The following is a 27110-nucleotide window of genomic DNA, read 5'->3' as shown; positions in this document are numbered from 1 at the left end:
AATGAAACTTGATGATGAGTCCGGAGTCGAGTTGAGTTCTTGGGAACCTGAGAGAAATCTCACCACCGCAGAAATAGAAACACTGGGATACACATGGCAGACCTTCACCAGAGCAACAGACTCTGGAAGCCTGGGGTACCTGGCCCTAGGGCAGTCTGCGTGAAATTATGTCCTTTACAAAGACTAGGACTCAGGAGAACTGGGTTCTATTCCTGGCTCTGACACTGTTTTGCTGGGTGACCCTGGACAAATCACTTCACCTCCCTGGGTCTCGGCATCCCCATCTGTAAAATGGGGATAATGATGCTGACCTCCTTTGTAAAGTGCTTTGAGATCTATAGACGAAAAGCGCTAGATAAGAGAGAGGGATTATTATTATTAAAGGTATTTTTACCAAGGGCTGCCTATTCTTCCTTAATGATTTTTCCATTCTGGCATCATAATTCTTCCTAAACTAATATCATTTGTATCACCCTTGTTTACGTAATGGTATATGAACTGATGTGAGTAGCGCCACTGAACTCAATAGGACTAATCATGTGGGTAAGTATTCAACAAGTTGAACAAGGGTTCCATGTTCTGGCATAATACGGAGACCTAGTCCTGGACCAGGATCCCATTGTGAAATTGTGTGTAAAGTCTTTTGTATTTCACTTTTCTCCTACTATGGCTGTACAGATTGTAAAGAATTTGGGGGCAAGGACTGTCTTTTCAGTATTATTATTACACAGTGTATGCGGAATGCTTGACACAAAGGGAAGTGTGCTACCTGAATATAAATAATATTAGCTAAGCTTAAAAGAAGATACCTTAAAAAGCCACTCAAAATAAGTGCTCTAAAGTACACTTTGTTTCAGTTAGAATGTAACCAGTAATACTGCGCTTTCAACAAGACCTTTAACACTCATGTTACGAATGTGCGGAATGTGGTCCAATTAAATCTTCTTGACCTTGGTAAAATCTCTGGGAAAAGAATAATGAATCTCTTTCATTATATTTAAAATAATTAGTTATACAAGTCGGGCCATGTTGAATATTATCTCTTTCTGACTTTTGCACTGTTCAGGCTTACAGAAGTCTGTGTATATAGTGAAAAATCCAATTTTGAGCCTGTGAACAGATAGTTATGGGTTCTGTGCAACAGCAGAGGAATAAAATGTCATTGAGTCCAGATCTAAATGCTTACAGAAATACATAAAGTATATTAAAACATCACCTTAAGGGGGAAAAAATCAAGAGCTTCTGCTTTTATAACTAAAAATCTTGCATTCTAAATGTTTTGTCTTATTTAATCTCAAGCACACTTGAAGGAAAAGAAGCCATTAAATTGTTTCAGCAAGTGTTTGCTTTGACAAAATAAATTCGACTTTCACTGCACCATGCACTTCATTCTGTCGTGAAAGCATAGAGTGTTACCTTTGTAATACTAAAGTATATTTTAATAAATGTCTAGACTTTATTATCCACCATAAAGAACAGTAAAACTGTGGCATGATATGTTACATAAAAGGTACAGGTACTGCATATGATTCTACAGGAAAAATTATTCAGTAAACTGAAAAATTAAGGTTGAATTGTGCCCCTGCATTACAAGATATTTCAGACATCAACCCAAATCTAATTCCTAAATAAAATAACAGGGTCTCAGAAATAGAAAACATATAAATAGGTAAAGTAAGTACTAAAATCAGACAGTTACATTTATTTGTAGGATTTTTCCTACAGCGAAACATTATAGAAAGTCAGAGAAACTGAGGGTATTTTATATTTAACTTTTAAAGGTCATGATTTTGTGAGAAAAGCAATGAAAACAGAAGATAAGTATCTTACTTGTGGATTAACAAAAATGTAGGGCAGTGATTTCTGTGTCAATATTAATTAGCAGTAAGCTACTAAAAATTTTCTGCTTTATTTCAATTTAAATGTAAATTTCACAGACTTTTATATGTAAAGATCCTTTTAATTCTTACTGACAAATAAGCTAATGAAGACTTATATTAGCCATTTCCTAACATAAAAACATCCCATGGCCAGAAGCAGCATATGTGTTCGGAGACAAACAATGAAATATTTAGAGAGATTGGAGTCTTTGGGGGTAGATATTTCAGCTACACAAATTCATTATAAGATCTGGCTGCATTATAAGATCTCAACTCAAGAGAAAATTTCTTAGTTTATAACTTTTTAATTTATATCAGTCAAGTGTTATAAAAAGCGCTATTTACCAGTGCCAACAAACTGAAGACTGCAAATCGATCTTTAAACTGTGCCTTGTGCCTATGGGTTGTAAAGCTCTTCAAACTAACCCGAAGGCAAGGGTGATGGACTAGATCAGTTTGTACTATGCTTTTGCATTTATCAGAACATCATAACAGTGCCACCTATTGTTTGTGGCACCAATTCAATGGTACATAATCAACTCCCTTGGGATTCTTCACATGCCATCTCATTTGGGTTAGAATGCACACAAAGCTGAATGGATGTAGGGCAGAGGAGATACATGGGGGTCCAGTGCAGAAGCTCATTATCAATATAGGGTGCTGGATTATGCCAGCCTAGAGGAGAGTTCACACAAACCAGATGTCTCAGTACTAATCTGCTTGCCCATGGCTACGAAGTACTGGATCGATGACCAGCCAGTGGTTTCTTTATGTCCCAATGATTCCATGGCCATGCTGATATATCTAGAGGCAACTGGATGGATTAATGATTAAACTCACAATATCTTGGCTTGTGTCGTTTTGAGGCTAGTTTAAAGTACAATTTTTAATATGGAAAAACTAAGAAGTTTTATTGGCACAGACATGAAATGAACAAGAACATATATTAAGGGGATTAATTACACCAAGATTTATGCACACTCATTATCATCAACGAACAGAGATGTTTCCAAAATTAACAAAAGGAAGGATTATGCTTTCTAGACAGCAGGAAGTCAAACAATCAAGGAGACTAAACGTCTCAGAGAGCCAAAGAGCAGGAGGAGTGAGTGGGAGATTGCTTACCTTCGACGCAAGAGGGCTGTGCCCTTGTTGTTCCAGCCACCTGCCCCGGGAAGCAAGAGCACTTGACTGTTTGCGACCGTTCTTCAATTCGGTTCTTATTACAGCAACGATGCACTGCGACGACTTCACACGTCCCTTGCTTGACTTGGTGGTGGCCTAATAATCAGAGAGGTAGAAGTGTTGAGTGGGAGGGGTATTACTGTCATGGTGCCAAAAGAGAATCAATGCAGGGGAAATGTAGCAGTTTACTGTGGTGAGAGTGCGCACAGTTCTGCAAGACGCTGAGCCACTTCGATTCTCACTGGAGCCCTCGGAGGGGAAGGCACCAAGCGCCCCCTGCAGGACCAGGCACATGACTTGCACTTCACATGTTATATTTAATTCAGATTAGTTCATCATAACAGTGCTTGGTTTTTCTATCTGTCTCCCTCCATCAATTAGTCAGCCCTTATAAATGCATAAAGAGAATGACAAGTTTACTAGATAGACTAGACAGGTGGATCATATAGACAAAGAGATCTACAAATCCATCTAAACGTCACTCTCCTGCTAAATACTTCCACTGGCTTCCTGTCTCTTATCACATCAAATTCAAGCTCGTTGCCTTCATCTGTGAAGCTCTAGATAATGTTGCCTTGCTCTCCTTTCTCCCTACTCATCCTCCATTTCCTCTCACTTTTACTCTCCCCTTCATCTCTTTCCCCCCCCCCCCCCCGCCACTCATCTTCATGCCTCCTGTCAAGTCCCTCACTATGCATGGAAGGATTTCCTTCTCCCTATCTGCCAAGCACCCTCTCTCCCCGACTTCCAACCCCTCCCCAGTACCACCACTGGGGGGAGAGATAGCTCAGTGGTTTGAGCATTGGCCTGCTAAACCCAGCATTGTGAGCTCAATCCTTGAGGGGGCCATTTAGGGATCTGTGGCAAAAATCAATACTTGGTCCTGCTAGTGAAGGCCAGGGACTGGACTCGACTCGATGACCTTTCAGGATCCCTTCCAGCTCTATGAGATAGGTATATCTCCATATATTTATTTTATTTAAACAATCCCTCTCCCCTTCTCATCATTAATTACCTCCACACTCTTAATCTCCTGAGCTGTTGACAAGTGCCTCGCTTGTGTTTGTCTTGTCTTATTTAGATTACAGGGTCTTCAAGGCATTGGATGGGTCTTATCTATGTTTGTAAAGCACCCTGTCCATTACCAATGCCATATAAAAGATTTTTTTTAATGAGTTAGCTCGACACAAAGATGAGGCAGAGAATCATAAAGTATTTGCCATCAAAGCAGTTCTGGGGCTTTGTCTGAAAAGAATGCAAGGTACACACGTAAGTGTCGGCGGGTGCATACTATCAAAGGCCTGGTTAAATAAAAAGAAAGTGAAAAGTAGAAGAATACTGTACAAAATAGTACATCAGATACATCAAAAAAGCTGAGAACTTTACGACGACAAGCCCTGGAGAATTGTTCTGTTCTCCTACTCACAGAAAAGCTCAGGACTGTGCCGGAGGGGGGTGGGGTGGGGGGGAAAAGCAGGCACACAAGTCAGTAGCAGTAATGAACTGAAGCATGGACATTTCCTAGCAGCTAATGACCAGCTGGGCCAAGATGAATTAGCTCCCCAATTAACTGCCAAGAAATTCCCTCCTCATTGTCCACTAGTACTCAGTGACAATATGTTTGATTATTAAGTTCTCATGACGTGCCAGCAAATTAAAAAAAACAACAATGTCCACAATGGGAAAAATATGCTCTGGTGCATTTTAACTACACCACAAGGCTGCTCCAAGGAACTTGTCATATTAAGACATTGCCATTCAGTGAACTGCATAAAAGATGAAGTGCCAGGAATCTGTGCTGTGCTTGTTAGGAGGCATAGGGACAGCATCTCCAGGGACTGCTCTACCCTACAGCATGGTTCTGGCCACAACCATCCTACCCATGAATCACCCCTTATTGGGGACTGTGTAGGAGAGACACATAGGCACTGACTTTAACAGGACTACCCCTAAGGGAATAGTCAAAGTGAGTGATCAGATCAGAATCAGGCCTTTAGTGCCTGTCCCTTACTTCTAATATCAACTGAACCAAAAATCACTGATCTGAACACCCCTACATTTAGGGAAAGTGAACCTATAGCCGAACTTTGCAGTTTTGACCCATCTCTAGTTAACGCATGAAGACAGCAGTGCACAAAGCAGACATGCATTCTCTATAAACATGCACCAGCAAATATCAGTGGGCTAAATCCTGCTCTGCTCACTCACGCCAACACATCCCATTGAAGTGAATGGAATTTCTCCACTTGCGTGTGTAAAATGAACAGGATCTAGCCCAGAGTTTGCTAAACAGAAAGCCACCAAAAATCAGCGGAGCTGGGAATATGATAATTAAGCTTCTGAGTAGGTTTTTCACACATGGAGAGTATAAAAAAATTAAACTGTTTTTTTTTAATTAGATTGGCTTACCAGTGTCCCTTTTGTGTGTGTGTGTGTGTGTGTGTGTGTGTGTGCGTGCGTGTGTGTTGCTTTCACAAGTATTTCAAACCCAGCTGGAGATATGTCTGATCTCTGCTGTCAAATTGGTATGTAGAACAATCTTAATGGACAGAAAACTAGATATCTATAACACGAAAAAGGAAATGTACTCTTCCATTTGAGCACTCAAAATGTAAAATATATATATTATTTTTTCCAGAGGGGGGGAAACACACACACACACACACACACACACACACACACACACACACACACAACTGTTTTAAGCAAAATATGCGACAGTAGTAAAATACATAAGGCATTTTATAGAATGAAAAATGTTGAACACAGCATAAAAATCTCTCTCTTATAGTTATCACATTAGATTTATTGGCAGGCTGTGTATTTTCACGCAAGTCCCTAATAGTCATATAATAAATAATAATAAATAAAATCCCAGCTTCTAGGACAGTAGATGTTCCGTAAGTCAGTATATATAATAAAAAATGAAACTGGCCGTGCACTTTATTCCAAATGATTGGTCTACACCATTTCTCTGTGCGGTAATTTTTAGCCACAATAAACAGAAGCCTGAAGATCTGCAAAATTTTATAAACACTTGTTTTTAGTTTAAAGAGCTTTTATTTATTTATTGTTAAATAGAATCAAACAAAGGGCCTGAGCCAATGCCCAATAAAATCAATGTAAAAACTCCCATTGCCTGCAGTAGCAGCAGACTGGATTCAATAACTGAGGTGGTCCCTTCCCAGGGCCGGTGCAACCCATAGGGTGCTAGCATTTGGGGGACGGCATCTCGGGTCCTTCGGGGGCGACCACAGCGGCCGGATCTTCGACTGCCCCGGTCGTCATTGGCATTTAGGCGGAGGGAGCTAGGGCAGGGGGGCGCGGGGAGGGCCGCCTGCAGCAAGTAGGGGGGGGGGGGCATGCAGGGGAACTCCCCGCCCCAGCTCACCTCTGCTCTGCCTCCTCCCCTGAGCACGCCCACCCCGCTCTGCTTCTCTCCCTCCCAGGCTTGCGGCGCCAAACAGCTGATTGGCGCCGCAAGGCTGCGAGGCTGGAGAAGTGGAGCGGCGACGGCATGCTCGGGGAGGAGGCGGAGCAGAGGTGAGCTGGGGCGGGGAGCTGCCGCATGGCTCCCCGGGCCGGGGGAAGATGCAGCGGGAGGGGCGCCTCAGGGCGGAGGGGGGAGCTGCTGCAGGGGGGACACCTCAGGGCGGAGGGGAGCTGCCACGGGGGGGGGGGCGCCTTAGGGCGGGGGGGGGCGGAGAGCTGCCACAGGGCTCGGGGAGGGGGGCGGCACAAGGTGGAAGTTTCACCTAGGGTGTGAAACATCCTTGCACCTGCCCTGTCCCTTCTAGTCTTCTGTTCTATAGGTACTAAGAAATTGATCCTACGCTCATTGAAGTCAATGACAAGATTCCTAATGTCTTTAATTGAGCAAGATTAGGGCCTAGATTGGGCCCCAAAAGATGATACCTTAAAAGGGAGTGAGGAAAAAGTCAAGAATTGGTACAAATACATTACATAAATGTACATATTTGAATCTGTGATACACTATATATGAAACATCAACTCTTAGCATCTGGTGTCCAGCAATTAATGACTAAGAAAAGATACTAACCTGTTATGCTGAGAGATGCAAATCCTCACCGATTTGTATATCGTACAGATCGAATATATCCAACAATAAATGTGTAGCTGAATGAACATACATTTTAAAGGCCAAATCCTGCCTGTTTTACATGAGTAGTCCTGTTAAATCAATGGGACTATTCATCTAATTAAGACTAGCAGGATTCAGCCTTAGGCATGCAGCCTAAAAAATAAGACCTGTTTTGAAATGAGTATGCGTGTGGAGTTTGCAGCCATGACACCATGTCAACAAAGTGCAGGGTTTAGACCAGGGGTCGGCAACTTTTCAGAAGCGGTGTGCCGAGTCTTCATTTATTCACTCTGATTTAAGGTTTGGCGTGCCAGTCATACATCTTATCGTTTTTAGAAGGTCTCTTTCTAGAAGTCTATACTATATAACTAAACTATTGTTGTATGTAAAGTAAATAACGTTTTTTAAAATATTTAAGAAGCTTAATTGAAAATTAAATTAAAATGCAGAGCCCCCCGGACCGGTGGCCAGGACCCGGGCAGTGTGAGTGCCACTGAAAATCAGCTCATGTGCCACCTTTGGCACGCATGCCATAGGTTGCCTATCCCTGGTTTAGGCCATGCTGGTGCTCAATGACAATAGGACACTGGCAGAAAGCAAAACTGAATTTTGTACCTTGGCTTGGTAGCTACTGTCACACTGTCTGGAGTAGCTCACAACTGTGAGTGCCTACCTCAGGGCAGACCGTCAGAAAACAGGGCAGACACCCCCAAACTGATGGTGTGTTCTACAATTAGATTTCACCCAACCAGTACCAAATGTGAACTCCTGGATCATTATACCAGTCTTACCACAGAGTCACAGACAGTCCCCCTTAGACGCTCTTGCCACCCAGACAAACTGGACTTTATGATAAAAGCTCACTTAAGCCAAAAATCACATCACATCAGGGTGTTCCCAGTCCTAAGAGACCAGTCACTTACCCCAGATCAATCGGTACTCCAATCTTACACAAAAGACAATGCTGGTAGCCAATTCTATAGTAAACTACCTAAAGGTTTATTAGCTAAGAAAATGAAATGAGAGTTATTGAGAAGTTAAAGCAGGTAAAATATATATACAGGTGTGTCACACTCTATAATTCCAAAGGGTAGCAGAGATGTAATAATCTGCCAGTTTCCCAAAAGTCTCTCAGGGCTACCCAGAATAATTCTGGGGATCTCCATCTTCTCGTTCAGTTATTCTGCCCCGTTAGAACCAAACAGACCAGAGATGCGTCTGACGAAGTGGGTATTCACCCACGAAAGCTTATGCTCCAATACGTCTGTTAGTCTATAAGGTGCTACAGGACTCTTTGTCGCTTTTTACAGATCCAGACTAACACAGCTACCCCTCTGATACTAGTCCAGAGATAAAGGATCTTTCTTTGAATCCAGTCTTATAGCCTCTTCTCACAGAAAACAAACTGACAGTGTCACTACCTACGTGGGCTTTTCCTTTGATGACAGTGAGTGAGGAATGTATTTAGAGCCTTTGACCGCCGATCATCACACATAATGATCACTTGCTTTCAAATTAGCACTCTTCTGTTAAAGTTCTTAATCTGCATTCCACAAATCTTCTTCCGCATTGGGTGGGTTATTTAGTTACAGGGGTACGCACAATGTAAATACTTGCTATGACATTATAACAAGATACAGATAAGTGAAAACAATGCAAGTAACAACCTATTCGTTTTCATGAAGTTTAAACACCAAATACACTTTTATATATTTAACCATTACTTTGATCTATACTAATACACAAGCACATTGACCTGGGGCTTCGGCATAAGCTGGCGCCTGGTCGGCCAGCATCACAGCTACATTACTATACAATTTTTCATACTTCCAGACTGCTCAAGAAGGTTAGGAAAGACATCCTCGAATTGTCTCTTGGTAAAAGGTAGGGTGCTCAGCTTTGAGAGTGCTACTCTTTTCCAGTGGAATAAAAGACCTTCTTGATTGCCCCTTCTCGTCTTAGTGCAGCTCTTAAATTCGTTGGGGGTAAAGCCACTACTCCCATTTTGCAGTGGAAGTTACTGAAAAGCCAGAAGATGTCTGCTATGTGCATCATCTGCACTCACTGCATTGCCCTTGTAATGGATTTTCTCCATCCTCATAGTCATGCCTACTTTTGCTCATCAATGCACATCTCTAAAGGTATTTACTCTGATTGCGTAGCACCAGGCACATTTCTCCTACCTGTAAGGAAATGTCTGTGAACAGGCGCTGAGCGAATGCTGAGTACTCAGTGTTAGCTTGCTGGCTTTCCACACCCCGCTCCTCAGAGCTCAGCAGCCTGGAGCATTGAGTCTTTAGCTTGTGGTGCGGCTTTTAGAGTTAACAAAACCCACAAAACTAACCACCAACTCAAACAGACTATTCTTCTGCCTAGATCTATTGAAACCTATTGTACCCGCCCAAAGGCAGAGAACCCCATGAAGGAGGAACTTAAGAATGGGGATTCCACTTTTCTGCACATTTTAATTTCCATCTTGCATTGAATAACAAACCTTCCTGTCATGCTTTTAAGGCACAGCTTAGAGCATAAGGACAGAACTGCTCATGAATAGCCTTAAAATATCTTGTAATCAATGCACTCTCAGGAAGCCAACACAATAGAGAAGGGAGGATTAAAAATTTTTTAAAGAGTGAAGATCATAGGAAGTGAACTCTGTGCCAGAAGACATCAGGAAAGCCATTAGAGAGTGAACTGCAAAGAAGGGTAGAGGAAGGTGATCTCTAGAGAGTCAGACTCTGAAGAGCAAAGCCCCTATGGGCTCTCTTATAGAAATGCTCCACACTCACAGTTGTTCCCCTATTAAGAGCAGATAGCCAAGACCTGCAATCCAAATTCTGCCCTTAGTTACATCCTGGCATGCCAACAGGGAAAATCACCAAGAAGGGATACATTCTGCTGGTAACAAATTAAGAGCAAGGTTCTCCTCAGGGAGTTTCTTTGGCCACCTCCATTCAGGGAGGAGGGCATTCTTCCCTGGCAGAGAAGACAAGGAGTGAAACCCTGTGCGACCCTAGTTTCCATCCCCACAGAAACTGGGCACCAATGCAGTCCACCAAATCCCTATTCCCTCCCAGAGGATGGGCGGAAAGCATTACACCCAGAGTATTTACTGAATTAGCCGTCAGGACCAGTCGTAGGGATGGGCGACCTGGGCGACCACCCAGGGTGCTATGGTCAGGGAGGCACGTGGGGGGCAGGTCAGGAGGGGGACCTGGGCCTGGGATCTGGCCGGAACATGGGTGCAGCAGCACAGGGTGGTAGGAAGGCCAGCGTGTGGCCGGCATACACAAAAAGAGCGGGGCACCGCAGTTCTGGACACTCAATGCCCCCCAGGAGCAGGGTGATGAGTCCAGCCTGAGTGACTGTGCGAGAAGCCAATGGGAGGTCCGCAGGCTGGGTTGTGACCCATCTGTAAAAGGACTAAAGCAGAGGGTCTCTATTAATGATCGCCTCTGCATCTACAGCCTAACCGTGTCCAGTTTCACTTGTCAGGGCTACGAAGTTGATGAGAGCCAGTGTGAAATTCTCAGGATGCTATTCTCAAAGGAGGACTCTGGACTACCCTGCCACAAGAGATCGGAATGAGCCCAAGTCCAGTTGCTTTCAGGGTAAATATGTAAGATGGGCCTTTTAACAATGACCTCGACACAATGAGCAAAAGACGACCTGGTGCAAAAAATGTCTACTAGGCACTAGTGGCCATTCCAGACAGCAAGGAGCTAAGTCTGTTATTCCTTGTTCTTGTGCTCCTTAAATACATAGCTGCTGCCCAGCTAGTCTACCACAATTATTGGTGCCCTAAAATTGTCTACAGTACAAAGCAAGCAAGCAAAGCTGTGGTGCACTCCTAATTTATAAAACTGATTTCAATGCCTAAGGACTTCTGAGTCCCAAAGCATTCATGTTGTTAACCCTTTTGCCTTGAGTTGCTAGTCAAAAGTTTGGGGTCACGCAGGTTGTTTCCACTATGAAGAGAAATTGATGATAGAACCAGGTATTTTCTTTGATGCAGTCTTATTTATTTACAAGAATTGTGTATAAAGTCTAGCTTCCCTGAACACAGTAGAAATCAAATAGCAGGAGAAACTTCCTTTGCTCACTGTTCCACACCTGCCTTTCCAGCCGGCTCCCCATGTCCCAAACCTTCCTCTCTTAGCCTTCTCTCAGGGCCACATTACCCAGTGCTCCTGTTACTGTCTGCTTAGCTTTCTGGCCACTCGGTCTCTATTCTCTATCTGGGGCACAAATTCAGTTCCCTGTAGGCTGTAATACTTTGGGTTGTTGGGCTTAGAGTGCAGGTGCTCGGTGGTGTTTGGTGGCCAGATAGATGATCTGGTGGTCCCTTCTGGCCTTAAACTCTATGACTTCCACTGCCTCTTCTCTCACACAGAAAAATCTCCACCACACCGAACCCCTGCATTTGAAACCCCTTGGGCCCCCTAGTTCAGTTCTTCTCAAGCCTTCCATGTGCCTGGGTTTTATATGCAACTGTTATTGTTTCAGCCAGTTAATTACATTTATCCTGAATGAAAGGCAGCAGCCCATAACACCAAGATTTAACCCAAACCACAACGTGAATGAGACACAAAATGTTAAAGCCTTCATTCCCTCAAATACATTTGCACTCCCGGATCATGCAGGGTAAATGATACAAGCACATGCAAAGAACAACAAGCCAGCATTGCAAAATTCCAGCTGGAGAATGAACGTTCATTTTGAGCTGGAAGTGATGAGTTGAGGCAACGACCCCCTTCAAACAAGCAACTTATTTGTGTGGCATCCTAAGGGTACAATAAATCTAGAAATGTATTAGAAAGCCAGGTGTGCGCTCGCAAACCCTCATAACGAGAGACCCAAGAAGTTAACCAAATCAAAAGCACAAACTCTCAGATGTGCAGGCGAGTGGACGTGCTGACAAAGCTGGACTGAATCATGTAGTACAGTGAATTCTTTGGCTGGTGTCAGAGGGCACATCCATATGGAGATTAAAGTCCCCTAGAATAAGTAGTGTAGGTGACCTTAGATCAGACATGAGCTCCAAGATTTCACCAAGGAACAGAGTATTAAATCTGAGTGGTCGATAAATCAAAACAGCTGTGACAGAAGTAGGTGTTGCAAATGGGAAAAAAAAAGTTGCTGCACAAAAAAGGACAGTGGTTGGAGAGTGACCTGGAAGCAAATGAAGAATTAGAAGATGAACCACCTCTGCATGCTTTGGTGCTGAGCTAAAGTTCATGAATACGGATCTCCCTCACCGAGGTATCGGTAATCAGTCTGGCCCAAATGTGTGTCATTTGTATCAATGGAATCTAAGATCATAAAGTGTCTTGCACCTCAGAGTGCACGGGTGCTAATTGTTTCTTGTCTGGAGCTTGACATCATAATCCAATTCTGTTCAGTTCTGTGAACATGTTCTGAAAGAATTCAGGGGAAAGATTGCATTTTCCAGCCTTTCTTGTAGCAAATAAGCAGTATTCTTCTCTACACACTGCATGAATATTCCCCCATGTCCCATTAACATTCACTCTCACTAGCATATATATAGGCAGTCCTCTTCCTGTTATTTGCCCCTTCTTTCACACTTTTATCATGAGTGAAGGGGAGAGGGAATGTGACTAGCTCCCTGGAGGGCTTTTCAGCTCCTGGGGTAAGGCACCCACTTTGATGAAAGTGGCTACGTACTATACACAGAACACAGTACAAAGGTCCTGATTTAATCAGTGTCTTAAACAGAGGCCTAACTTTAAGTACATGAGTAGTCTCATTGGATTCAGTGCTTAAGTACCATGATGGATCCGTATCAGAGGGGTAGCCGTGTTAGTCTGGATCTGTAAAAAGCAACAGAGAGTCCTGTGGCACCTTTAAGACTAACAGATGTATTGGAGCATAAGTGTTCGTGGGTGAATGCCCACTTCGTCGGATGCATGTCTTTGTCGGATGATGGATCTGGTCTATAATCCCTTAATTCACCAGTTAGTGAAAACAAATGCTAGGATGACAATATTAATATAATTAAGTGGACGATGCTGCTAATGTACAGATACAAACAATATCCTACCAGAGCAGGAAAGAAGTCCCTTCATATAAAAGCACAGATCCTGTTCCTTGGGTCCGGTTCACTACCAAATTACTCCACGTTTATGCCAGTGTAACATCATTGAAATCAAACATAGAACTGCAGTGAGGCAGATGGAAAGGCTTAGAAATACATTTGCTCTTTTCCATCATCAAATAGATTTCCCGTATTTTTCTATTGTAGGCTCACCCATCCCACCGGTCAGCCTCAGAGACATCCTTGACTTTTATTTTGTTCTTGTAATGGTCTCCAAGTGTCCTGGGAATTTTGTATCATTCAAAGATACAGTAGAGAATTCTTTTAAAATATGCTTATATATATATTATGCGAGCTTGCCCCCTTTTTGATGTAGTATTCATAATTTATTTCTGTACATAACCGCTCATCCATTTCCAGGTCAGATCATATATATAGTAGCTGAGCATTACGTTATTCATAATCACGTGTCTCTTGCACACCGGTTATTTCCTTTGTGAAAGACATGGCTCTCTGCAACTCAAAAAGGAACTGAAGTTCTTTTAACCAAACACATTTTGAGGATCAAGCCTTTTGGACACCCCATCACTTGGGATACCAAATGACCAGTTTGGGCCTAATTGGATTCAACAATTAGTCTAGTTAATTCAAACTGTATCGTCCTCCAGGTGACATGAATGAGGTGAGCTTGGAGAATGTGAAACAGGAATTTTTAGCTCAGAAGTTATTGCTTTAGCTACCTGTAGATTAAGTAAGCGTCATGTGCTAGAAAACAGAACAAGTTTGGAAAGAAACATGTCCTTAATTTTAAATGAAAATCAGCCCTGTAGCCTCCAAATACAAGGGGTGAAACTCAGAGAGCCAGCACAAGGCATATCTGAGCTAATTAAATCCTCCTTAAGGACTCAAAATAGTATTTAAATGGGACTTAAGCAGTGCAAAGACCCTGTGCTGGTCCTTTACACAAGGGTGTATTTCACCTATTAAATAATATCAGTATGCCAAATTCAGACACAGTCCTATTAACTGGGAGATCCGCTAAGAAAAGTAGATAAATAATTACTCACTATTTAGCCATCATTTGAGATTCTGCTCATGAAAGATCTAAGAGCGATGTTTGTCTTTAAAAGGTGGGGTTGTATAAAGGTTTTTCTTTTCCCGTTTCTCCTTTTATTCTTATTTTGAAAGAACAGCTTCAACAGTAATTCCCTCTCGCTGTTAATTGGTTTGTGTTCATTACAAATCATGTGACAATATGTGATGCCACTAACAGAACTAGTTCCTGGAAAAGCAAGAGCTGGTGGAGGCTACTGTGAATGAAAAGGATACATTTGGCAGGGAAATGTGAAATGACATTTTAAAATGACAGGCACATATTAAAATATAAGGTGACTGGAGATGTTACAAGAAATCAGATTGGCTAACGTACTGGGCAGTGGGCCATCAACTAATTCTCAACTGGTCATTAATCTCTGGGAAAGACCCTATGCCTTGATCATTGTTGCTTAATGATGTTCAGCGTTTGCCTCATTTTAGAACGAGCTTTATATGGCTGTCATGGTTGTCGTGGGTGTATTTTGATGAAATAGACAAACAGGGTATTGGAATAGTCTAAGTTTAAGATTCAATTGCCAGCTAAGCAATAATAGGTCATGAAACTAAACAGGGCAAACACATTTTTAATTCTGAGTGGCATGAGAACATTTTAAAAGGTTTTATCATCTACCAGTGCTTTCATTTTGGTTATACAACTATTTGGACTTGGGATATTTTAGCAATTACATTTTTTTAGTGCAAAGCACGAGTGAAATTTCAAGCTCACTGAAGAAAGAAACAGGCATTTTTTATTGCCGCTTTTTATTTTTAACCCCTCCCCCCGCTGTATTTGCATACTATTTTATGCCACTCTGCAACTGTGAAACTGAGAGAGCCATATAAAAATAATCCTTCAAGGAGCTCTCAACCTGCCTGTTCTTTAAATAAAGGTGTAATTCTTGAAAATTTCAACGCTTCCGTTCAGTTTCAGCCCAAAGTCTGAGAGGTTGCTCAGAAGAGGAAGAATGATGTTGTAGCCCAGGCACTGGACTCAGGAGATCTAGGGGGGTGTGTGTGTGTGTGTGTGTGTGTGTGCGCGCGCGCGCCCCCTGATCTCAGTTGGAGCCTCTGTGTTGGGTGAGAGAGGTGCACACTCAGGTTTATTAAGTCCAACCTTTATTTTAAGCAAGAGCATTCCTGGAGATTATAATTATTATTAAAGTAAGAAATGAACGACATACAGAAAAAAGAAATTGACCATTCTCCTGCGGAGCACACAGGTCGTGATAGATTTATTCTAGGATGTTCCAACAGCCCTTACAATCTCTCTCTCATATTTATACACATCCAAATTACATAGTTATTAGTTCCTCTTCCAATCACCATTGAATATCACGAATATTAAGTATCTTATGTAACTCATACAATATGTATGAGTCAACTTTCTGTTTTTGCTGTCCAAGCTATTTTCATGCTGTTATTCTCTTTTCTGATTGGTTTACCACTATCGATTACGCATATTTGTGCAAGTTTGGCCAGGTCATTTTGGCCAGTTTCTCTGCAGAAGGACTTTTTGAAAATGTCCAGTCTTTTTCCTCTTGCCTTCCCCCCATCCCCCAGTTACTTCAGGCAGAACATTTAGAGATGCTAAACACGCCCTGTTTTAAAAACATCACCCTTATTCCACATAGCAACTTATAAACACAACAACATCCAGGCCAAACAAAGGGTAGGCCAATAGTCAGCCTGTCAGCACATGTCCAAACTTATGCATTAGAAATGACCCTTAAAACAATTCAAAATATAGGTACTATTGTAATACAAATAATGAATGGCTCTATATTCCCCTTATTTGTTGGCGATCCCTCGAGGTCAAGGAAGATCTTTCACAGGTTTTATTTTTCATGGGTCCTTTGGTGACTGAGGGGTCCGATCCTTGAGCCACAGGCTTGTTGGCAGACATTGCAGGTGGTGTTGGAAGACAGGGTTGGGCCCTGATTGCTGCCTGACAGTTGCCTTTCCTTTCTTTTCTGGCGTCTTTTCCTGGTCGCAGAAAAACGCCAGATTCCCCTTATTATTCCCTGTTAACCAGAGTTCTGCATGGATTAGACCAATAACTGCATTTTTATTTTTCACTGCAAAAACCTGCCGTCACTAACGACACTGCACATTGGTTTGATTGTTTTCTCATATTTCTTGAAGCTATATTTATGTATCAGATATTTTCCACAGGCTGATAATATGACGGGTTAATACAACTTTCTATGAAGAAGGCACCATTTAAAATTACATATATGCGTGTGTGTGCGCGTGTGTAATTCTTGTGGTCAGATGTCAGTAGTTACTTATAGATCCCACTCGGAACACAAGAGACTTTGCCGGAACGTTGATGGGTCAAAATTCTAATCCACCTGAGCTCTCTAACTCTCAGGTCCTGCACCAAGAACACTTCAGTCAGACCTCAGCATCGGGGCCTTCAAGTTCAACCTCCTAATCGAAACAGACCACGTCCAACAATGAATTATTCACATGCGCACTTGCTCTCTGGCCCAGTGACTATTCCACTGTGGATAAATACTACAACGGTCACTGGACCAGAGAAAGAGAGAGGGAGAACGTGAATGACCAGTGCTTAGGATGCCCACCTAGGAGATAGGAGACCCCAGGTCCAGTCCCCCTATTCCAACAACCCTTTCATTATTTATCCAGAGTGCAAGAGCTTCGGCTAAGGGTGCCCCACATCAGAATATCCCATAGTTGAGAGATCAGAGCACTTTCCTGAGAGCAGTAGAACCCTCTTCAAATCCTTTCTCCCCCTCCAGCAGAGAAGGGGGAATTGAACCGGGGTTTCCCACATCGCAGATGAGTGCTCTACCCACTGGGCTAGAAGTAAGACCTTCTCCTTGCCCTCCTCTTTTGTGTGGCGTAAGGCAGGTGCCTAGTTCCCTCTCTCAAAAGCCAGCTTAGGCTCCGAAACCTCCTGACATGAGGCAGCAGGTTCTCGTTTGTGGATCACTAAGCTGACAGAGGCGCCTATCTCTGAGAGAAAGGCGGGGCTTAGCACACACCCCTCTGGGCAGCATCTCCCATGGGCTAGCATGCTAGGTGGCTGCCCACCTAAGCTAGCTGTTGTGGATCGCATCCTTAGCTGCCTGTCTCCCCCGCCCTTCTCCCCATTCATTGCACAGGACGCCTGGACACCTAACACAGCCTTGGGGATCGCAAAATTGTTCCTGTGATTTTCTAGGAGCCTCAGCAATAGACACTCAGCACTGCAATGCTAACATCCCTTTGTGGATCCCACCCTAACTACATAATCACCAGGGCACCTCCATAAGCCATGCAACAGGAGCAGACTGTGGAAAGCTCCCCTACCCTGTGCCTTATGCCTGTGCTGGAGAGAGCACTTTTGGGGAAAGCCAGTATGGCATTTTGCTGGCTATTCAACCCTTATTCTCCTCATTGAAAGCACCGCCAAGGCGGACAACAATTGCAAATTGTGATATTTCCCCCCCATAATGTGGAAATCCACTCGCTGTGAACTCGCTGTGAGCAGCCAAATTCATTTCAGAAGCCAAACAGCTGTGATTACTTCTACCTACGTTTGTAACAGGAAGCAATGACAGTACAACAGTAGCCAGCAGGTCAGTTGTTACCACAGCAATAGCAGCTACAGGTGCAGTGTTTAAGACTAAATTTTTGAATATCCAGATTTTGGTCTCCATTGAAATGCAATGGAGTAGGAGAGTTTTCTGGAGGGAGTGTGAAAAACAGGGAATGGCCTGCTGAAGAAAACACAGCCGGCTCCTTCTAAGCAGGAAACACTCGGCATACGGGGTCAGAGGCAGAAAAATTGCAAGAAATGGCATTTTCAAAGCACACTGGTAAGCTTCTCGGCTCTGAAGAACTTTTATTTTCCAAGAAAACAATGGGCTTCCTCACTAGGCGAATGTTCCCCGAACCCTAATGAGACTATCAGCAAGTGCAGAAATGAATTAGAATAGTCATTAAGGAGGCAAAGCATAAAAAATGAGCCACAGGAAAGGTCAGAGCAATGAGGGCGAACGAAGAGGAGCATGTGCTTTGTCACCGTCGCTGCAGATGTGAGGGAAACAACTAAGGGAGAGAAGCAGATGTCACTTCTAAAGCAGTTGCACATCCGACGGCTGCTTTCAAGGAGAACGTAGCAGCCACAGGTAGTGTGAGAGGGCACACCATTAACTTCTGCAGTGCTGCTCACACTCCCCCAAGAGCCATCGACTTTAACCGCCATGCCCTGCCATCTCCCCTTTTTGAATAAGATTAAAGGTGACCTCGTTCAGTGGTCATTAGTTCCACTATCTTTCGACAAAGATGTTCCTCTAATTAGAACGGTCATTTTCCATTGTAATTTGTGCACATTACAAAAAAAAAAAAAGCAGCTCTCGAAATGTTCCCTTTGGTCATATTGTCAAAAGACGGGCTAAACTGGTCCAGTTTTGTTTTCCTTTTGTTTTAATCCCTGTTGCTTGTGTCTCATTAAGAAATACCAAGTTCTTGTTAACGTGGCTAGGACACTTCTTCCTGATCTTAAACTGGATATCACCTTATTTGCAAGCCAAGTGATACTAATTATACCCAAGTTCTTAGATCCATAGGCATCTTAAGAATGCACTAGGCCGCTCTGGTACCTTATCCAGTTCAATGCACCAAAGGATAGAGTAGATGAGGGGGTAATGATCATGGGATATGGAGTCCTTCATTTTCACTGCTGAAGCAGGGTCGACGTGGGAAGTGAGCAAAAGGCCCTGCTCCTGACAGATGTGCCGCGGTGTAATAGATGGCAGAACGCAAGGGGTCTCTGCAAGACATCAGGTTTGCAGGTGTTTGAGACCTGCATGAAGTGCAGTTTAATTGCTGCTGAATCATGACAGCAGGTGCAATCAGGGTCAACTTTGTTAACTATTTCATCGCTGATCAAAATCTGCAAGAAAGATGGAGGTTCATATTGTGAAGTTCTACACACATTGCTCTGAATGAGGCTTGTTTTGGCATCTCGAGTGGGCAAGGTGGTGTTTAGAGGGGAGGCTTCCCCAAGAGTACCATTCCTCCTCCTGCATCCATTTAACCCCTTCCTTCTCCAGAGCCTTCACGCTGCTACAGAGTGGTGGGGCGCTTCCACCACTCTATGCCTCTAGCAGCCTCTACTTAATGGACCTTCCCCCATGAATAGCTTCACTTCCTTCCCCTACCACCAGTCATCGCCTTTCCAAGCAGCGGTAGCAGCAGCAGCCACAGAAAAGTAACACTGATTCTGGACACTTCCGCCGGCTGCCCTCAAGGTTCTGAACAGCAGCAGTGAAACTGTCCACAATCTTGTTAATTTCACACTGCTGCTTGCCAAAATTATGAGCAGCAGAAGCACTGTGTCCTGTACAGGTCAGAGGGTAGTTCCCAGTCTCTCCCTGAAGAGACTGCCAAAAAGAAAGCCCTTGTGATGGTGACTTTTCCAATGGGGCTATCTATTCACTAACAGTACTGAGAACTTCCTCATTTCACACCAACCACCTGTCAGAAGGCACTCTCAGTCCCTCCAATCAGATCCGGATTAGAAACAGTGACCTTGAGGTGAAAGGCTCTGTCTCGCATTACTAATGCCCTAAGCCATCCAGTCCCCTTGCGACTGCATTTGTGATTATATAAACGCTCCTCTGAGCGCAGGAAATTAGAAGACTCGCTGTTGGGGGAAATCAGTTTAATTTTTGGAGTACACACTACCAGTCACTGGAGATTAAATAATGGAATTGACACACAGTGGGAGATATTGTACCATCGATTTTTAAGCAGTACTCTCCACTGTGACCAAATTAATGGCACTTATGGCCCAATATTATTTAAGACATGTAAATAGAGACTTCAAGGAAATAACACATATCTAGAATGCCAAACTGTATTTTAAAAAAATCCCAGCACTTTAATATCACTGTGTAAAAAATATCTAATAGCTTATTAAATAAGAACCTCAATTGCTATTAGGCAACTGGCAAAACATTCAGCAGAAAACTGCTGACAAAGTAATGGCTTTGCAAAAGCTTTTTATCTGATTTGTCATCTTACATAGGATATATGGCCTCAAAACTTCCCGCTGACATATTGTTAGCCCACTCATTTGTAGTGGATATAAAGTGGAAGAAAATTTTGATGTAGGTTTCCGTGTTCTTGCTTCTAAAAGCATAAATATTACAACACAGAAGTCAAAGTAAAATTTCCCCCTTTGTGGTTCCTCCCCCTGGGGAGGGAGGGGGGGGGGAATTGAGAGAGAACAGGGTGAAAGATTCTGACACAGATACAAACCAATCATTGGATTTAAAACAATAAAATACAGTGCAGGATATACAATGCTGAGAGTCCTTTGCTGTGATGAGGCTCTGTTTATGATGAACGTTTTTCTTCATTCTGAGATCAGTGGCAGATCAGTCGGTGGCTTGGGGTTATCATAAATATGTACAGGCTGGCAGTGGCCTTCGTTGAAAAGCATTCACAAGACAGCTGCATTCCACAACAGTAGCACAGAAATGCTTGATTTCTAAGCAGTTTTTTCACCCCATAGAAAGTGTCCCAAACGTACTGTATTTTGAGAATCTAGAAAATAACGATCTACGTTTAAGCTCAACCACCTGAAACGACACAACAGGTTCAGTTTAAAAAGGCTACATATTGATGCATATAGGGCTCAATTGGTGAAGTGCTGAACATACACATAGCTCCCGTTGGCTTAAAGTGTAGGTTTAAGATTGTCAGCACCTTATAGAATTGGGCCTTTGGGTACGGCCTATAAAAATGAAGTTGGCCTATGTACTTCACTTATTTTGTTTACACTAAGAAGAATTAAAATTATTACCTCCCTGAGAATGGGTCAGAATCCGAACCTGCCCCCAGCAGTTACAAATTCTTGTCCTGGGATATCTGAGCTATGGTCAGCTATATAGAATCATTGTCGCATTATCCATTGCACCCCTGCTTGTCAGTTTTAATGCTAATACATTCGAGGAGTGAGAACATAAAAAATGGCATTGTCGCTAAACACAATGACAATGATAATCCACTAAGTAATCCACTCATTGGGGGACCTACATCCACTGGGCCAGATCCTGGGCCCCAGCCCCCTCCCTTTGCACTGATGGATGGTGCAAGGGAGCAGAAAACAGACAAGTCCCCAACTAAGCCAGCGTTACTGGCTACTGTGGTGTACTTAATGCACCATGCAGCACAGGAGGCATAGCCAGATGACAGTGTGCTCTGGTGGTCCCCAGCTGGCAGACAGCCCCTTTTGGGGCCATGGCTAGCCAATGTAATTTAGAGCAGCCCATAGGCCTGGCTTCTGAACTGGCCCTGAAATCAAGGACCTGGCACAGTATTCAGTGCACACTTAACCTCCTCCGTGGGGTTTAGATATTTGTTAGCTCAAATACCAACCATGAAAATCTCAGGCTAAGCTTTCTTAGCACGTTAAACCCTCGGTAATCTGCACCGGCTTCCCACACGCTTCCAGGTGGAACTCAAGATGCTGGGTTTAACCAATACATCCTTACATGGTTTGGAACCTGGTTACCCAAGAGGCATTTCTCTCCCTGCGATATACTGCGCAGCCTGAGATCAGCAGAGGCACTTGTGCGGGAGCCTCCTCTGTACAAACAAGAGGAAGCTCTGGGAGGAGTATTCTCCGAAAAGGGTCCTTGGTTCCTAGATTCCTAGAATTTCAGGCCAGAAGGGGCCAATAGAATCATCTAGTCTGACCTCCTGCATAACAGAACCACACCCAGTAATTTTTGCATCAAGCCCATAACGTCTATTTCAGCTCCGCCAGGTGTTTTAGAAAGGCAACCAGTCTTGATTTAAAGACTTCAAGAGATGGAGAATCCACCCACAGCCCCTTGGCAAGTTATTCCAATGGTCAGTTACCCTCACGGTTGAACAACTGAGCCTTCTTTCTAATCTAAATTTGTCCAGCCGCAGCTTCCAACCATTGGATCTCATTAGGCCTTTTTCTGCTAGATTAGTGAGGCTTCTAGCAACAGAAATACCTTACCCATGTAAGTACTTGTAGACCATGATCAAGTCACCTCTTAACTTTCACCTCGATAAACTAAATTGAGCTTCTTTAGTCTCTTACGTGCGTAGCCAATGACTTCCACCAGTTCAGTGGTAGGTTTTCCAGACCTTGAATCATTCTTGTAGCTCTTTTCTGAACCCGGTTTTGGAATTTCCTCCCTGCCTTAGTCCAGATTTCTTAACCTTCTGGGCAGCTACAAAGTCTATCTTCCTCCCCTCCCCCCCGCCCTTCTCGAAGGTGGCTGAGGAGGGTCTGGGCTGAGGTGGATTTATTTATGGGTAGCCTTTTGTTTATGTTCATGTTGTGATTTTTTGTTGTTGTTTTAATTTATGGAAGGGACACCAATGGGGTATTTCACAAAACTGAACGAATACATAAAACAAACAACAAAGTGGGTCAAAAAGAAAAAACCCAGCAACCCTCCTACTGGGAGCCACCGCAGTCCGCAATATGTATTCATTAAATGTTGCTAACTACAAGACACTGAATCAGAGATGCTATTCAGCAGGAAATTTGACAGCTACTTTCAATGTACTAGAAAAAATAGTGTCATTTATCCCCTGCAGGAAGACTTTTTGTATTCTGCAATTAAAAAGTACACAGCATCTGTAAAGCATGAGTTGGGGTTTTTTTTAATTATTTAAAATCATTGAAATTTCTCATCAGGAATGCTTTGTAATATAGAGCTAGAAAAGATATGGAAATTAGGTAAAGGAGACTGAAATTGATAATTTTTTAAACACTCTTGACTGTTTCAACCAGAGGTAGGTCTTTTCTTTAAATAAACTTTTAAAGTGTCTGTCAATTCAAAGCAGCAATTCAGCCCAAAAGCAAAAAAAAATAAAAATTGGTTAGTCTCTAAGGTGCCACAAGTACTCCTCGTTTTTTTTAAAGCGATATAACTGCTCATGTAAACTATGTAAAGCATGAGGGCACTTTGGTGAAACACCAGAACATATCTGCCCTTGAATTATCTTGTCAAAAGTGGGACTGTCTTCTTTTACAGGATTGCCTCATTCTTCCTTGATAATAGTAGCAACCATGATGTTGTGACCGATCATGATTCACAGCTTGAAGAACGGGTAAGGTCCAGAAGAAGGATACATGGCAATATACTAGAATGAATATAACCTAGGTCATAGATTCAACAGGCTAGCAGTCCAGCACCTTACTTAAGAGCAAACAAAGGGTAATTTAAAGCATTTGAGGAGGGGCGGACTATTGGCTTGTTTATTTTCAAGGGACGCAGACAATCAATTAGCTTAACATTAGAAACAGAAAATATCTTTGCTCAGAAGGTTCTCTATACAGCTCCACAAAATACATTCACCTTGCCCTAACTGACTTCTCGACAGAGAAGCCAAACAAAGGAAATGCATCTCAACCTCAGTTTGAGGCTATGGAACAGCAAGAAGAGTTTGATGAGGCACCAGTACCAGGAAAAATGAGTATTTTACAGTAACTGGCAGAAGAGACATTGCTTAACTTCAACCGGTAAGAAGCCAGGAGACCAGATACAATTTGGTTTATGTCCTGCCTTGCCCCTTCACCAGTACTGAGCAGAGACAAGCAATTGTCATATGCCATTGGGCTCAGTATGATAATTTATTTTGTTGTTTACTATCCAGTATGCTCAACAGAAACTACAAAATCCTTTCCTAGAGATCTTTGCCTTGCCCATAATTCACTGCAATCAAGACACAAGATCACTGCTGCAATTTTAATCCATTAAGCTACCTTGTGCCCAGCAAAACTTAAACAACTCTGTTTAGTATAAAGAAAAAAATCTTCCCCTCTTCCCTCGCAAGAAGAACTTCACCTCTCAGGGCCGAGTCTAAGCTCTCTGAAGTCAGTGGTAAAACTTCCAATGATGTCACTAGTGCAGGGTAATGCCTTAACTTTTAAAAATGTAGCATTCTGAATTATTTGATGCACATATTTAGTTCACAAGCACTAAGCGCTTGTCACCCATAACTACCATTCAACCGCGAATACATATAATTACAGTTCAATTAGCTAATTTCATTCTGACTGCTTTGGAAACGAGCAGAAAGATATCGACAGCTTCAAACCATGGTCAGCAACTGACACGTATTTTGCTTCTATCTGAAGGAATTGCTATCAAATCAATCACTTTAAAAAGGTATCGGCGAGGTTTTTACAGTAACTCAGGGATAAAGACTAGCTAACAGAAAGCTTTCTGTGAGTATTAGTTCTTGCTGTACTATCAAGATCTATGGTAACAAAATGAAAAATATTGGACTGCCTTCCCTTATGGCAGGTATTGACAAATTTGGAAAGCTACTTATTTATATGTGGCCAGTATTTTGAGAGATAAAAAAAGCCATTTGAGAATATCAATTGCCAAAAACAGAGAGGCAAATCTTGACTTTTTCAGCAATATTCACTAAATATTTAATAAGGCATCCTGGAGCTCAGAAAGGTTTAAGACAATATGTTAGGGTATTGAACTAACAAGCTCCTCCAGTAACCCTCTAAATACATATAGTTAAACACTACCTCGTTTATTTTAATTATTTAACACAGAGACTGAAGGAGGTTAATATGACCCAGTGGACTTGTTCATGCTGCAAACTAACGCCTCCTCTTACTCAGTTATCTGCATACTGCATCATACCATAGTGTTACAAGGGAGAGATACTGAATAAGAATGTACAGCAGTTTGCTAACATCCTAATGGTAGTGTTTACACCCACTCTGCATTAATGTAAATGACTACACAAGGTACCGGCTTGACCCAGGAAAGCACTTAAGCACATGCTTAACTTTAAGCAGGTAATTGTCATGCTCAGTGATCACTCAGTCCCAGATCCTCAAACATATGAGTTAAGTGTGTGCTTAACTGCTTCCCTGGATCTGGATCGGGGCCTTCATCTTCAAAACATGATTTTCCCCTTTTGTCCACCTATGAGCTGACAAATCATTAGTGCGGGCCCTTGGCCATTCTCTGCTACTAAGCCAGTCTATCCTTCCTTTTTGTCTTCAGCCTCTTCCTCTGGTTAGGATGGCGGGACACATGACTTCCGTTAATGAAGCCTGTAGCTGCCACCCCCAAAATTAGTGCAAAAATAAACCCAGTTAATAAAACACATAGGACTCAAAGCAAAGCACCAAATTAAAAGGGAAAACATTCCTAAGTCCATCTACGGTATGGCTGACAAAGGATGACATCCAAAATATTAAACAACAAGAAAGAACGAAAGAAAATCATTGTAAAAGAATCATCGCAGAACTAGACCCACAAGGGGAGGAAAGAAATCTGGCAGCATAACCTAAAATCCCTCCTGAAATATCAATTATATGAATCATAGTTTCAGATCATGCCAGCTGACCCCAGTGTGTCCACTTGAACATCTTTCTTCCTTAACAATATTATACCAACTGCTGAGTCTTCAACTGAGAAGGAAGGGTTTGATATTCATTTTAACTGATAGTTAATGAAATCTTGTTCAGTGATACCGCAACCACCTTGCATTCTTTTTCATTTGTCATACTATACAGCCTGCAGGCATGGTGAAACAGCTCTCTGCAAAAACCAATGCTTACGTTGAGTTCCACTGGCCTGCTGCTCTGTAGATGCGGAACAAAACTCAAGCCACACAAATGCTGGCGTAGGCTAAGGAGAAGTACAGCTTACCTCTGGCCCAACTGAATATTTGGGAGAAACAGCCAGGATTTTCATTTTAAGTTCTGCAATCTTCTACTTATTCCACAAACAGCTGTTGATTTAAAAACTAAGGGCAAACATATCAGAGTGGCAATCCCACTGTTTCCTATGCAGTCCTGTGACTTACGATATGTCTACACTTGGAGCTGGGGGCGTGAGGAGACGTACTTGCACTACTTCTCATTGAGCTAGCATGCTAAAAATAGTAGCGTCGTCCAGGCAGGGCTTGGGCTAGCCACCCACATAAGTACGCCCGGGGTCCGGACAGGTTTGTACTCAGAGCAGCTACCCCTGCCCACCACTTGTTGCTACCCGTGCTACTGCAGCTACACTACTATTTTTAGCATGTTGGCTCAATGAGAGCTAGCGCGAGTATGTCCCTTTGAGCTGGGAATCAAACCCCCTGCTCCAAATGTTGACTACCCTTAGGGGTTCAGTTGGCAAAACCATACCTTATAGTCGGGCGCTTTCGTGCTGTAGAACATTTGGTGCAATAACTATTTGTTCACAACATAACAAATAATGGAGATTTCACACATGACTTTCACAGGAACTAAGAATTTCTCATGACAGATGAAAGATCAATAAATCAATCTGGATCGATGCACCTTTGTGCATTCCTTCAAAATACTATGGGCCATATTCTCAGCCACAGGAGCTCTGCTGATTTAGGGCCAGATCCTCAGCTGGTGTGAAACTTTATTTCAGCTTCTCTAAGATGTAATGTGTTAGGTGTGTGTTGTGGAAAGATTCTTTTTACAACCTGAAAACCAGGCAGCAGGAGACTGGATGGCTCCAGGAACTGGCAATGGAACCTAGAACCTTTCACCGGGCTCAAATGTGGCCCAGGTCAGTAGCAATCAAAAATTAATATCTAATGGATCTTCTGGCCCTTTGTGAAATCAGTCTCAGTCCAGTTTCCAGGTGCAATGGACACAAAGAGAGTGAATACCGAGAGGCCAAGGGTAGAATGGGCATGGAGATCACACTGCCAACTCACTGCTAGAGGCAGCCCACCAGCTTAGAATTAAGATACATCATCAGGGCATTGTGGGAAAGCCTTCACTCTGACT

At 42.8% G+C, this 27110-nt stretch overlaps 1 protein-coding gene across 1 annotated transcript in view; it reads right to left on the bottom strand.

Annotated features, from left to right (window-relative positions):
* TAFA4 (TAFA chemokine like family member 4) overlaps window positions 1-27110 on the bottom strand; it is a 70145-nt gene that overhangs the window by 11521 nt on the left and 31514 nt on the right. The window contains exon 3 of the mRNA XM_065408269.1: window positions 3006-3161. Coding sequence (XP_065264341.1) covers window positions 3006-3161 — 156 coding nt within the window. The remainder of the gene's footprint in view (window positions 1-3005; window positions 3162-27110) is intronic.

The sequence above is a fragment of the Emys orbicularis genome, chromosome 7 (genome assembly GCF_028017835.1).
Source record: "Emys orbicularis isolate rEmyOrb1 chromosome 7, rEmyOrb1.hap1, whole genome shotgun sequence".
Taxonomy (NCBI): domain Eukaryota; kingdom Metazoa; phylum Chordata; order Testudines; family Emydidae; genus Emys; species Emys orbicularis.
This window is presented reverse-complemented; position numbering and strand designations above follow the sequence as displayed.